Here is a 15424-nt window from a genome sequence, read left to right as displayed (position 1 = left end):
TAAGATAACTATATAAAGACCTTTTCTATCATTATTTTTATTGATAATACATATGTAAATCATGACAGCAAAGACTATTTAGGGAGTATAAAATTAGAATGTGTTGATTAATATTAGAATCCTGTGAAGTAAAGCGTGTTTTGAAAGACAGAGTTGATGATAAAATATTTGTACTCAGATCTTTTGAGTTACTGAATCAGTGTTTAAGAATTTATAAGGGCAGATATGAAGAGGTGAGGATGCAGAGGTGGGTGTATAGAATCCCCCAAAAACCAGAGAGGCTGAGTCTTCATATTTGGCACACAGATGGTCACCTCCTTTTCATCACACAACAGATAATACTGTGCACAGACACTGAACAAGCCCAGCAAAGGTCCAGCATCCCTAGTAACTCAAGAGCAGCATCCACCCATAAATCCATCTTCAATACCAATTTTTATTCACAGAGAAAATCAGCATGTCTTTTGTTCTGAGATACATCTTCTTTGAAGAACAGAGCAGAGATTTTTAGGGAGATTTAGACTCTAATTTCCAGGCTCATCTCTTGACACAACCTTTAGAACAATGGGTTTTTCTGGTTGAAGACGTGGTGCCTTGCTTAATTTCAGAGGAATTTGCAAACATTCAGCAAGTATATTTAGATGTAGTAAATGAAACCCGAACAACAGAAAGAATCGGAAAAGGTACATTTCAGACAATAAAGCTATACAAACATGTAAAAACTACTTTCAGCCTCATGTGTCTGGGATTCCTTACATTTATTCTTTAAGCTTTGACAATATTGTAGAATGAAAGCATGCATGCCTCTGTCCATTTAAAGAAGTATTTCATGAGCATCTATTCTCTACCATCACTGAGATAAAATAATGTTGGCTTGTGTTCTTTATAATTTAAATTTTTGGAAAACAGGTGATGATGAGCCTGAGTGGTAGAACATTTGCCCAGCAACACAAATAAAAAATTTTCAGCAAAATAGATGAATTTAAATAATTTAAACTAGATTTTTGGTATTATTTCAAACGCTTTTTTTGTAAAGCTAAATAAAGCGAATTTCATGGATGTTTGCTCAGGTTGCTTCGCGGATGGGTTACATAGGTAACCCTGATTAGGTTTTATAATTTGAACTCTATGAGCAGTCCTTTTCTTCTAAGAGTCCAGGCATGCCTCTTGATAGAACCCATGAAGTTTAAAGATGGAAAAGACCTTCAGGGAACAACATGCTTTCTCCCCGTAAAGTTTCTATTCCTCTTTGAAGTGCAAAAGGGGAACATTGGAGTTCTACATAGTTTTGAGTACCCCTTTAGTCCCATTCCCACCAAGGCATTCCTTTAGTGTTGGTAGTACCTCCAAAAGAGTAATCTTCTACACCCAAGAGAGAGAAGAAAAGACAATTGTCATGGAGATTGAGAAGTTCCAATTTGGGAAATACTAGAAGCTTGCAGAAAGTACCTGCCCCATCTCAGACGTACTAGAGACCTACTTTCTCTGAGATTTAAGCTTCTTCCTGCTTAGAGGGTAGCTACCTGACTGCCCTGACTTCTCAAATAAAATGGACACCACTTCTGTCTCCTCCTTTCCCATATGGAACACGAACAAGTGGGAAAGCAATTGCATAATAAATGATCAGTCCCTAGAAATAAGCCATATAGAACCTTGCTTTTTGTGACTCAATGAAAAGTGTATTCTTCACAGGAGAGAGTCCACATAGTTCCATAAATGCAAAACATTACTATTCTTAAATTTCAGATAGTTTGCAAACATTTTCTGCATAGAGAGAAACAGAAACATTAGATTGGGTTGACATTAGATTAGGAGAGATAGAGAGATACAGAGATACAGAGAGAGAGACAGAGAGAGAGAGAAATAGACAGAGATAGAGAGATAGAGGTGTCATTTGTTAAATTTTAAACTTAAAAAAAGCAAAAAATTTAGAGCCAAGTACTCTAAATCAATGAAAAGTCTCTTCTTAAATATTTCTTGAATCCTTCCAAGAACAAGTTTCCCTCTAAGTCACCATTGAGAGTTCATGAAGGGCAAAAATGAGGTGATGTAGTTCAGTGGTATGATGTAGTTAATATACAAAAAAAAAATGGGCCTCCAAATCGGATGCTTTTGGGACAAAATATTAACTTAGATGATCATAAAAGTTTGGAGTAACCAATATCAAAAGAGAGGAATTAATGGGCCCTGCATTAGATGGGAGGACTACTTAGAGGAGTTTGGGGACTGAACTAGAAGTTGAAAGATGAGAATAGAATGAGGAAAATGGGGAAATAAGATTCAAAGAGTTACTATTGAAATGGAAAAGTAGTTTTTCTGCAACAGGATGCCAGGAAGGTTGGATCAATTAGGAAAACACTGAACTGCATAAATCCTTCCTATCTTTAAGAAATGATTGATGTCAATGTTTCTCAACTTTGTCTCAGAATGAGACCAACAGGGAGCTTTTAGAGTCAAACTCTAGGCAAGTGATTTTAGAATTTTGGAGATGAACCAAATATCTTGTATTTTAAAATTCTATGTTGATTTCAATGTTCAGAAAATAGTTGAGAAAAACTGTCACAAAGTTTCCATAAGTTCTGTTGAGGAAAACAGCACTTGACATAATCCAAACATGATTTTCACAATTCAGGATTGATTATGTAAAGCAGCCTCATGCTCATTTGAATTATAATCGAGTTTATACTTTAATCAAGTTCAAAAACACTGCACATAAGCATATAAACTTAATCTCAATGGATTCTATCTGATTGTTTATACTCTGTTTTTATAAAGCCACAGATATAGAGCTCCAAAACTGAAGAAGCCTAACATCGCACAAGTGTCTCAAAAGAGATTATTTGAATGAGCAGATATTTTCTTTAAATAGTTTCCTCGACTAAATGAAACTACCCACAAGACCTTACTTTTTCATAAAGTGCCCTGACCTGTGTTTCTTTACACGGATGGAAGGAGAAGTTCTGCAGTAATCTGATGACAGCAAGTTTCATGTTCATGAGAGCAAATCTCATGCCAATGCAGTTTCTTGGTCCATTTCCAAAGGGCATGTATACGTAAGGATTGATGCTGTCCTTGTTCTTCTTACTGAACCTGATTCCACAATAGTAGATGAAAACAAGTTATTCAGACATAAATCTATGAAACCTACATAATTGGGGTTGTCTCCCGAATATTCATAAGCAGCAAAACACAGGATTCTTTTGTGGAATGGTCACTGAAATCCTGCTGTGACTTTGCTTATAAGAATTGAAACCTACAGAACTTTTTCATTCTCCTTACACTAGAGGAGCTCTCTGTCTTGTTAAGATGTGATGAATGCTATTTAAAAGAAAATATGTCTTTAAGTACTGAAATTATATTCAGGATTGCTATCCATACATACTCTGAAAAAATTAGAAAATGAGCATATAAATGAAGAAAAGTGTGTTCCTGCCTTAACTCCAACTCCTGCATTTTATATTTTTATTGATGAAGGAGGAGAACATTCTCCCACTATAATTAACTCTCTTCTCTATACTCCTTTTTTTCTGGATCTTCTTGTCTCCCTTCCTTCCTCTCTGTCTTCTTTTTCCCAATTCCTCTCTTCCTCTACCTCCTCCTCATTCATCTTTTTTCTCCTTCTCTTTCTGTCTCTGCCTCTCTCCCTTTAGAATATTATCATTGTCTTCTGAGTCTGTCTCATCAGGTTACAAATAATTCCTGGAATGTTGAACCCAGGTTTTATTCAAATTGAGCCCTAGTTATTTGATTACTTTAAGGAGAAAGTGTTGATTTAGAGAAAGTGATAATGATATTGTGATTGTTTTTAAATGTATTCTTATATATTTGAGAACATTTTGGCAAATTTATAGGTGATTGTGATTCAAAGTAACATGGAATCTCTTGGAGGATGTGTGGTGTGTGGAGGGTCTGATGAGGTTGGTTTATAGTTGTTTGGGCAGATGATGAGCAGATGCAGAAGCATTGAAAGCGTTTTCCAAACTACTGTCTGTAGATTATCCTTGCGTGTATGTCAAGAGTCCTCCACACCATACATCTTTGTAATTTTCCTCATCCTGGTTTAGTTCCTGATGCACCTTAAGCATTTAGTATCTTATCATGCCTCAGTGAATCAAAGAGATGTGTAATCTCTGATTTTGTATCTGTGTAGTTAAAATGTTGGAAGTGCTGAAATTGGAGGAAACTTGCATTGAGGAACTCATAACCAACAAGACAAGGTCACTCTAATCAAGAAGTGTAAAGTTATGGGCCAAGAGAAGTCTTGATCCCATGCCACCACTACCCTGTAAACTTTATCTATTTTGCTCTTCAGTACAACAACAGGAAAACAGTAACTCTTTCCAGAGTGCAAACTGTGAGGTTGGATCCAAATTTTCAGAAGACCAAGGTCAAGACATATTTAAAGATGAATGTCTCAGGTGTCTTGGGGGCAAGTTACTTGGCTTTGAAAGAGTCATCAACTTTGGAGAGTATGAGAAGCTGGCCCATAACACTCCAGAGACAAGACTCAGAGGTTCTGAGCTCTCTCCATCCTCAGTGAGGCTGCTTAAACAATCTGGGTGGTGGGGGTGGTTTCTCAGGCCTTAACTTGTATTTAACAATTGTGCTGGAGGAACCAGGAAGCAATGTTTAATCAAGTGGAAGATAGAAGTACTTCCTAAAGCTGGTAGAAAATTCAAGGAGCTAAAGTGAACAGGACAAAAACCCTAAAACGATTAAAAAATATAAGCACCTAAAATAAGAGAGTGGTCAAGTGGCAGAAAGGTTTATAGATTACTGTTAAATAAAATAAAAAACAGTTCAACATCAAATGAAATGTGATAGGATTTTAGTCCTTAAAAACTACACATTTTTACAAAAATGTCCATACTGACATTTTTCACATTAATAATAGATAGGTCTTATCTTGATGTTCTAGGACCTTAGATGGCTATAGTCATTTATTATTTCTAATGTTTGTTTTCTAAAACAATTACCACTTTGTAAAAGACTTCTTAAAATTTATTTAAAACGAGAAAATTTTATAATCACATGTATGCCACCTGCACTAAAAGACCTAAGAATATGTGTAAAACAGCCTCTTAAGGGTGGATTTACTTTCTCAGTAGCCCTGTACCCTTCAGGGTAGAACTTTTCAGGTTCTGACCAGTACGTGGAGTTTTGATGAAGACTATATGTTGGTATAGCCACGATTGTTCCTTTGGGAATGAGCACCCCATTGAGTTCAACATCTTTTTTACAGACTCTCAAAATTCTCTCAATAATTGGATATAATCTGAGAGTTTCATTCACCAACATGTCCAGATACTTCATCTCAAATAGTACATCATATGTAACAGGTGCCTGGCAATAAAGAAATTTTTGTAAATTAAGATTTGGAAATGACTTAAAACTCTGTTGACACAGTACACTGATGTTTTCAGAGCTCCTCAAATAACTCATATTGGTACAATACCATAGCATTTACAAAGCATTTAATAACCATCATGAATTTAGAACAGCCCAATGGCACACTGAGATGCCCTGAGATTTTACCTCTCCTCTCCCCTCCAGGTTCCATTCACTCACCTTATTGGGCAAAGTCTCATCAATCTCCTGCTGAAGCTTCTTCTGGATATCAGGGTGGGTGGCCAGTAGATACATAATAAATGAAAGAGTGGTGCTAGTGGTTTCATAGCCAGCCAAGATAAAGATAATAGACTGGGCTACAATCTCCAGATCAGATAGAGCTAAAAGGAGAGGAAAGACAAATTATTCTAAGCAGGTCCATGCACACTTTACAGTTTACATGAAGATAAATCAGAATGATGATCCAAAATTCCATGAGGAAAAACTGGAAGAGCAATTCATAATGTTCCTCATTCTGCCACCACCCTACCACGAACACAACTGGGTGATTTCAAGGGACAGTATGAATGTCCAACAAACAGTATTTTTCAAGTGTGCCTTGCATATCATGAAAGTTGTTTAGCTATAAATAGTGGGTAACACTCTTCCACTGGGAAAAAAATAAGCTTACTGTATCTAGAATGTAGGTTGAAGAACCTTGAAAGCATTTGCAATACTGGCATCTTTGCAGGGAAAATAAAGGCCATGATTGACAGAACTGTACTAAGCCAAAGAGAAATTTTTTTACACAAACTGTGGTCTATGGACCAGCAGCATCAACAGCTTCAAGGAGCTTATTAGAAACACAGAGTTTCAAGCTTCGCTCTATAGCTACCAAATTAAAATCTGAATTTTCATGAGATGTGGTCAACTGTGTTCACAAACTAGCCTAAGAATCATCAGGTAATAGAAGAGCTGGGGCACCAGTCTTCAAAATGGATGATCTCAGGGTGTGCAGAAACTATACAGAGAAAAACAACCCAAGAAGAGTAGTGATTAACTAGAGTCTAATGAGTGGTATTAAAATCACACAAGAAAGAATGTTTTGATACAGGGTATTAGGCAGAAGCCATAGGACGATGGGGTTCAGTGAGTGGAATTAACATTGCTTATCAATCTTGGGCTGAATGTCATCTTTTCTAGTACACATCCCCTCTATTTGCTGAACTTTATAATCATCAAACAGCCTTTGTGATAGAAGGTGTTGTTTCTTTTGACTTTTCTCCTGAAAAATCACATTCAATACTCATCTCATTGATTGGAGAAATGATTACGATTTGTTGATACTCGAATACCTGAAAGAAACATGGTATACATTCCAACCATGTAATTCATAACAAAAATATAATGCAAAATGAGTGTGAGAAACATCTACATGTAATTCTAGCTTACAGAAGCTTTCTATGATGCTATTGTGGGAAAACTCAAATCGAGTTTTCCCCGCTACTGGCATAAACCCAATGATACTGAAATGAAATTGGATTATAAACATAAGTTACAACATTTCAGTACAATCTGGTAGCCACTAATCATATGTGTCTATCTAAATTTAAATTTTAATAAATTAAATCTAAATAACAATAGAAAGTACACTTCTTCAGTAACATTACCTACATGCCAAAAGCTGCATAGCCACGTGTCTAGTGTTTACTGTATGAACAATATGTATATTTAGTACTTTCTTCACCACAGAAAGTTGTAGTGGAATCAGGGAGAGGATTACTGCTTCAACCATGTATATGGACTCACATAGAAATATTTATATTGCTCAGTCTGCACTAATATATTTTATACTCATATCTCTGTTCAGAGAATCAATCTAGAAGAAACTACAGTAGTAATGGTCACATTACACTTCCAGATTTTGGTTTCTAATACCGTCTCTCACTTAAAGGAGCCAGGGCTTCAAGAAAAAATGGGTGATTCCAGGCCTGATCAGAGGAAATAGACAAGAAACCTAGAGTTTCTTGCACCAGAAAGCAAGAATGTTCTCCCAAAACAATATGAGAAAACATATGCAATACTGTGTATGTTTCTACAATGTGGATATATATCATTATATAGGTATCAAAACTGATAGAATGTACAAACTCAAGAACCCTTATGTTAACCTATGAACTTAAAGGTAAGGTGACTTATCTGTGATGTTTCATTGATTATGGAAAATATATCATTTAGGTGAGGGATGTTTGTAATGGGGGAAACATATAAATTTAGAGAAAAAATGGATACGGGCAATCTCTATGCCTTCTTCTCAGTTTTGTTATGAAACTAAAACTGCTATAAAATATAGTCAATTTTAACAATCAAAATATAAGATGAGGAAGAGGAGACAGAGGAGGAACAGAAGGAGAAGGGAGAAGTTGTTAAAAGACTTAAGCCCAAGAGAATTTGACCATCAAAATAAAAAATGATAGCAAGAGAATAAATTGATAGTATATAACATCATACGGACATAAATAAGAATGGAACTCTCTTACAATCTAATACCAACTCATAAATGTCCGGTAGATGATAGAATGATAAAGACAGCAGTTTGTAGACATCATAATTCAAATGCTTTCTATCAAAAATCATCCATGTATGATAAAACTAGTTGGTGAAAGTATGCTGAGGAATAGAATGTTTACACAGTATAAGAGGTTTCCCCCCACAACATTCTTATGAATTACATGGGAAAAGCTAATCTTAATATCAGATGAAGCTAGTGAACACATTTTCACCCAGTACTGCCATTGACCCTCACCACTATAGGGACAGTGAACCTGCTGATTGGATGTACAAATGCAAATATTCACGCAGAGGTTCTGATTCAGTGCATCTGAATGAGGCTGCAAATAAGCATTTGTTCTGATGTCGATGGTAAAAAGACAACAGACTAACTTCATGACTGAAATGCTTTCTCCTAGTTTCCCTTCAATTTTTGAGCCTTGTTAAATCTGTATGATTCTAGACAGTACATGTGGGCACCATTTGCAATATCTAAATGTGTATCTTCCTGCAATTTGGTGGAAATCTATTTTCTCTAGAAAATGTGTATATTTTCATGATAACTTGCTTATTTGAATTTCCCTGTCAATGGACCATGAAACATTCTTGGTTACCTTGGCAGGGCTCCTTGTTTTGGGAATTCTGGGAATCAATCATTAACTGGAGAAAATCAATGCGGTTCTAGAAGCAGAAATGGAAATAGAAATGACAAAATTAGTCATAAAGTCAGAAGTAAATCTGGAATGTAGCATTTCACCTCCCTTCATAGACTATGGCTCCTTTAAGTCCAGAAGTCTGGCTAGGGTTGCACAACCCACCAGTGAACAAAACATGCATGTATAAACCATGGAAAACAGGATATTCTCCTGAGAGAAATTCAGCTATGGTGTCCAATATCTGTTGGTCTTTACTCTCCCTAATGCTGGGTTTGTTCCTCTTCCTGTCACACCTGCTTGCCCAGAAAGTGGTCCTGGACTTAAATTCTTTCAGTTTGCCTTCATTCTTATTCAATGGCCACACTGAATACACTTGGTAGTTTCAACGATGATTACTAGCATTTGTTTGTGTATCATCAAATTCTCCACCCATTAGGTACATGATTCAATCATTCGTGACACTTGGGGATGGCTGTCCTGCCTCCCTGAACTTGGGACATTCTTGTGCTGACCTCCAGGCAAAGCAGAAGGCAAAGCTGGTTAGCATATCACCTTGATGGTCACTGAAGAGCACAGCCTGATTGTGGACAGGAAAAGACTCAGATTTAACATACACATACTTCACCAGGTGTCCAATAGGACCTTCCTTTGAAGAATGTGCCAACTAAGATGTAAAGGGCTTGGAATTGTAATGATTGTTCACAAGTCTAAGATTTGGGGAATACTTTTTAACAGTAAAATCATTTTGAAAAAGGATTTTTATTTTGACAGTTTACTGAATGGGAGGGAAATGATAAGGTTTTTATTTGAATGATATTTCTTTCAAGACATAAAGTCATGTCTATTATTGTATCAAACATTGTCAATCTTACTCATTATCAGTTTGCCTTTTTAAAATTTGCTCTTCATCCTAACCAAAATGTAAAAATTCTCCAGTGCAAATCTTAAAGTATTCTATCAACTTTAAAAAATGTACAGAGAGGGTCTGGGGAATGAAGCTCAGTGATAACAGTATTTGCCTAGCATATATGAGGCCTTGGATTCAATCCCAAGCACCGCTTACAAAATTACATGTACATTTGTATATGCACAAGTCAGATGTACACAGCAAATAAATGATCAGAAATCAAACATTGTCATGTCACCACCACCAGGTTTGACCTTTTTAAAAAAATTTTCTAGGCGTTTTTGTTTCATCCTCATTACAGCATTTTTAAAAAATCCAGAAAACTTTTTGAAAACCTATAGACATTTAATGCTTGAAACACTGGTCTAAGGAATGGAAATATCACTAGAAAAAAAGTGAAAGAAAAATTAAAGAGAAAACTTGATGAAAAGGCAACATCCCTGGAGCATTGATTATTTTCTAAAAAATACAGAAGAGAAAAATCATCAGTTTTCTCAACCAGAAGCCATTCCTCTGTGGCCAGTACCTGGTGTCTGGTTCATGTCTGAGCAAGGGCACTTCATACATGGGGTTGCAGCCACCATAGCAGGTGATCAGTAGACCCATCAATGCCACTGGACTGAGCAAAGAAAGAAGATTAAATTCCCTGGCCCCTTACACTTTTGTGAATTGGAATAGGGTCTCTGGGTAAACCAGTTCATAGTCTGTGCTATATTTAATTATGCATTCAAGGAAAAGTAGGCAGGATAGGTACAATTTGGCCTATGTTCCTCAGCTATCAAGAACTGAAACCAGAAATCAATAACAGATGAAAAATCAGGAAACTCAGACAAAAATGCAAATTAACCATAAAACTTCCAGATACAACTGTCAAGCATAAAAGATGGTATCCAAAGACAACTAGAAGTTGTTTTTAGGTGAATTAAGGTGAAGACATGTTATATCACACTTAGGAGAATTAGCAAAAGCGGTGCTCCTAAACATACAGCTACAGATGTATAGGTTTTATAAAAGATAGTTCTCAAGTCAATAGTCTAAGTTAAATCATAAAATGGTAAAAATAAGAAATTAAACAAAAGGCAAGCATAAGAAAGAAAATCATAAACACTCAAGTTGAAACAAATGAAATAAAAAAGAAATAAAATTGAAAAAAACAAAAGATGTCTATACGTCACCTTATCCCTTTGAAAATATCATAAAAATCTTCAAACCATTAGCCAGATTGACCAAAAAATACAAGGGGATAACAGTTTCATATGATGATATTTTCTCTCAATATGTACTAGAAGTTGGCATCTGGATCAGAAGGTATATCTACTTTTATTTATTTTGGGGTCCTTCACACTCTTTTTTAGAATGGTGTAAATTTCTACCTATAATATGTAAGAAAACTTTTTCTCCACATCTAACTAACATTTGTTATTTTTTCCTTCATTCATTCTTTTTTGATAATGGTCATTCTAACCAGGGTGAAATGATGTCTTATTGTAGTTTTGATTTGCATTTCCCTGACACCAAGTGATATTGAATAGTTTTTTCATGTATTTTTAAGTCATTTGTATTTTTTTTTTTTTTGAGAAATAACTATTTGGAGCTTTTTCCTATTTTTAAGCTGGATTACTTGGAGGTTTGGTCATTAAGTTTTTTAAAATTTGTTATATTATGGAAATATATATTATTTTTTTATCTAAATGATTGTAAAATCTGTACATGCAGATTTATTTCTATATTATTCTGGATACCTGAGATGTGCATTAAATCTAGGCATCCATCAATACATGTATAAAGAAAGTGATATATATATATATATATATATATATATATATTATAATATAAAATGTATGTATTTATAATATATATTATAATAAAAATATATATACCCACACATACATATATGCCCAATGGAACATTCATCCATAAAGAGGAATAAAATCCTGTATTTTGTAGCTATAAGTGGATGGAATTAGAGGACATTCAGCTTATGAACTAAACTAGACACATCAGTACAAGTACCACATGTTCTTTCTCATATGTGGAAGGTAAAAATATTTGACCTGAATGTATAATAGTGATTATTAAAGGTTGGAAAAGGCTATGGCAGAAGGTGGATAAAGAAAGGTTCTATTTCATTTGTGTATGCTGTGTATATGTGTTGAGACATCACATGGAACCCCATTTATTTGCATAACTCATACATGTTAATTAAAAAATAAAATAAATACTAAAAATAAATGAATAGCAAGAAAAGTGAAAGAAGAATTTATTACTAACATTGGAGAGGGATTATGAAAGAATTCTAACAATTTGATTATTCACATATATTTGTGCTGAAAATCCTAAAAGTTACAAACTACAGAAATTGATTTAGAAGTAAATATACAACCTGAATAAACTTGCAAAATGTAACATGATTGCATTAGTAATACAAAGTTATTCACAAATACAAGCCCAGATCTGGATTGTTTTTATAGTAGATTCTACAAAATAAAGAACTAATACCAATTATTCATAAACACTTCCAAAATTAAAAGAGCATTTCTGAATATACTCTAAAAGGCCAATATTACCCTACTACTAACACCAAGCAAAAACAACACAGGAAATGGTTGTGTAATACACCAAATCCATGAAATAAAAAGTAAACACAGAGGATTGTTTCAACAGATGCAGAAAAAAACATTTGATAAAAATCAAAACCAAACTTCCCACCGGAAAAATAATTCTCAAAATCATTCTTTTGTGATAAATCCCTCAGCAAATCAGGACTAGGATGAAATTTTATAAACCTGATAAATGATGTCTATGAAAACTTGTAGCTTAATAATTTAATATATTCATCCCAAATCAAGAACGTGACAAGCATCTTTCTCTCACCACTTCTCTTGGAGTACTGTAAGAAATAACAAGTTCACCAGCATTTAATGATACAAGATCAGTACACAAAAATAAACTGCATTTCTCTACACTGTGATAAACAATCCAAAAGAAAAACTAAGACATTAAAAATAATTCTATATTCAATGACATTAAAAAGAGTAAAATTCATAAGAATTAATTTAGCAAAGGTGCAAGACAAGCACAATAATAACTACAAAATATTGTTGAAATAAAAGAAAGAGGATCTACATGACTAGGAAAAACATCTCAGGTTTGTGTATAACAAAACTTAATATTGTCCAAATGGCAATAGTATTGAAATTGATTTGCAGATCCTAATGAACTTTGTAACAGAATCTTAGCTGGCTTCTTTGAGGAATTGGCAAGTTGATTTAAAATTCACATAGAATTCAAAGGGACACAGAATATCTAAAATGATGTTGAAAAAATGAGATTAAAGTTGTAAGACTCACACTTCTTGATTTCAAAGCCTACTGCAAAGCAAAAATAAAATGTGGTTATACAAGATGGGTAAACATATAGATTAATGGAATAAGATTTAGAGTCCAGAAATTAACCCACATGTCTATGGCCCCTGGGATTTTCAGAAAGGTGCCATGGCCATTGAATTGGGCAGACACTCTTCAAAAAATGGTGCTGGAACAACTACATAGCCACATGCAAAAGAATAACATCTTGTCCTCACATGGCCCTGAATGTAAAACTTAAATTAAAATCGTTGGGCAACCCTAATATCAGAGCTAAACTACAATTTTTAGTAGTAAACCATAAAAAGTATGTAAGTCCATATGGTTTCAATCAATTCTTATATTTGATACTTAAAATACAAACAATAAAAGGAAATGACATAAATCATATATCATTTAAATGTTGTTTCCAAGATCTGTTGAGTTTCTAACATTTATATAAATGGCATCCAATTTCATCCATCTACTGTCAATTGCTTTTCTTTTGTGAACACTACAGCTTTGAGATTAACACATTTTAAGATTTTGAAATCCAGCTCATTTATTTTAATGGTTTGGATATGTAGTACCTCCCATGATAGGAATAAACTGCAAAGAATTAAAAACTTTGTGCTTCAAAGGACACTATCAAGAAAGTAAAAAGATATCTATAGAAAAGGAAAAACATGTTACAATATCATAATCTGATAAGAAACTGTGTAAGGAATACATGAAGAAGTATTTTTTCAATTAAATTATTTAGAATTTATTTTTTTATTTTTAAATTGTTCCAATTAGTTATACATGACAGTAGAATGCATTTTGACACATTGTACACAAATGGAACACAAGGTTTCCTTCTTCTTCTTGTACGTGTTACAGACTCACACCAGTAAAATTCTTAAGCCTCAAAACAGAAAGACGAATGCTTCAGGTAATTGTGGGCAAAAGATATGGATAGACATTCTTTAAAATAATGAATCTGAATTATCTTTCCTATGTACATAGATGAACACCTTATGGTGAATCTCCACATCATGTAACTCCACAAGCCTGGCATCTTAATTAGAATAAGTTATACTTTATGTTTTTACAAATATGTCCTGCATATCTAAAAAGAACAAATAAAAATGATTAACATTGCTTGTTATTAGTAACCAACAGGAAAATGCAAATCAAAACCACATAAGTTGCTATCTCACATCCACTACAATGTCTAAAATAAGAGATGGAAACAGGAAGTGTTAGAAAATAAGTGAAGTAATTGGAACCCTCATACACTTTGGGTAAGAATATTAAATGGTACAGCTATTATGGAAAACACTGACAGAAGTACTTTCTAAGGCAGCAATTTCACTCCTGAGTATACACTCAGATGAAATTGAAAACTAGAGTTCACAAACAAGTTTCACACTAATGTTAATAACGGCACCATTCATAATAGCCAAAAGGTCGAAATAGCATAAATGTCTATCAACTGAAGAAAGGATAACTAAATTGTAGTATATCTATACAATGGAATATTATTTGGCCATAAACATGAAGTACTGATATATATTTCACTTGGAAACAAAATGCTAAATGATATCAAATTGCACCACAAAAGACCACATATTCCATGTCTCCATTTTTATAATGTATACATCATATGCAAAGCTAAAGGAATAGAAAATTCAGTAGTGTTTGTTTTAGGTAAATGATATTAAAAGCTGAAAGTTAAAAGATAATGAGTTTTCTGAGTTTTGACAATGGTGAGGGCTGCACATATCATTTATCATGCTAAAAATTATAAAATTTTACATTTTAAGTAATCATATAGTATGTAAATAATATCTTAATGAAATTGTTATTTTAAAAGAAAAAAAGAAATGTTGATCCACATACTAATTATAAGAAAAATTGGATGGAAATCATCTGAACCAAGGACCTTCTTGGCTTTTTTCACAAATGGATCTTGTGGATTGTTGAGGGAATTGACATTAACTCCAAAAGATGTGCTAACAATAACGTTCATGCTGTAGCTCCCCAAAATTCTGAGTAGAGAAAGAAATGTAAAATTTTAATCTGCACTGCTTTACTCTCCTACTACACATGCTGGAAGAAGTGATATGAGCACATTCACACACTTTCAGAAATATCTGTTGATCAAATAACTATTCCATGATCCTATCAAATGCCATGAGGTAGCTGCCCCTGTGCCAGGGGAGTTAGGGACACAAGGGTAGTGAGCTCAAGGAGTTCAGTCACAGAGAGACAGACACCCATAATCAGATAAATTACATCAGTGAGTGGAGTGTAGATGATAAAAGATGATTAAGTATGGAGCTTAAGCAGGACCAGGGTGTTATAATTGACTCCTGGTAGGGGATCCAAGATAGGTGACCTTGACCTAGGTCCTGCCTAAGCACAGTCTGTGCCCAGAGCTGATTCCTCTCTAGTACATCACATAAAAGCAACACCCTGTTCTGAGAGGCAGAAACATTGCCCCCTTTTCTCTGCACCCATTGCTACAGCTCCTGAGAGGTCCTGCACTCCAGGACCCAAAGTGGCCCCAAGGGCAGAATCTCGCAAAAGGGAATGAGTAAGAATGTCTTCAGTTAAAACATTGAAAATTTCCTCAAAATGTACTTGGATGAGCT

The 15424-nt window shown here is 34.5% G+C and overlaps 2 protein-coding genes and 1 pseudogene across 3 annotated transcripts in view; 1 reads left to right on the top strand and 2 right to left on the bottom strand.

The window, feature by feature from the left end:
• The window catches only part of LOC144367625 (cytochrome P450 3A11-like), a 492905-nt gene that overhangs the window by 105522 nt on the left and 371959 nt on the right, over positions 1–15424 (bottom strand). The window lies entirely within an intron of this gene.
• LOC144364731 (cytochrome P450 3A4-like) overlaps positions 1–15424 on the top strand; it is a 382460-nt pseudogene that overhangs the window by 5155 nt on the left and 361881 nt on the right. The gene's annotated exons all lie outside the window — the stretch shown is intronic.
• The window catches only part of LOC101974169 (cytochrome P450 3A4), a 60230-nt gene continuing 45222 nt past the window's right edge, over positions 417–15424 (bottom strand). Inside the window, 7 exon segments of the mRNA XM_078024778.1 lie at positions 417–3090; positions 5117–5343; positions 5569–5729; positions 8493–8559; positions 9696–9757; positions 9760–9825; positions 14670–14818. Coding sequence (XP_077880904.1) covers positions 2889–3090; positions 5117–5343; positions 5569–5729; positions 8493–8559; positions 9696–9757; positions 9760–9825; positions 14670–14818 — 934 coding nt within the window. The 3' untranslated portion in view covers positions 417–2888.

The sequence above is a fragment of the Ictidomys tridecemlineatus genome, chromosome 10, assembly GCF_052094955.1.
Source record: "Ictidomys tridecemlineatus isolate mIctTri1 chromosome 10, mIctTri1.hap1, whole genome shotgun sequence".
Lineage (NCBI taxonomy): Eukaryota > Metazoa > Chordata > Mammalia > Rodentia > Sciuridae > Ictidomys > Ictidomys tridecemlineatus.
Note: the sequence above shows the minus strand (reverse complement) of the source record. Positions and strands in the feature narration are given on the sequence as shown.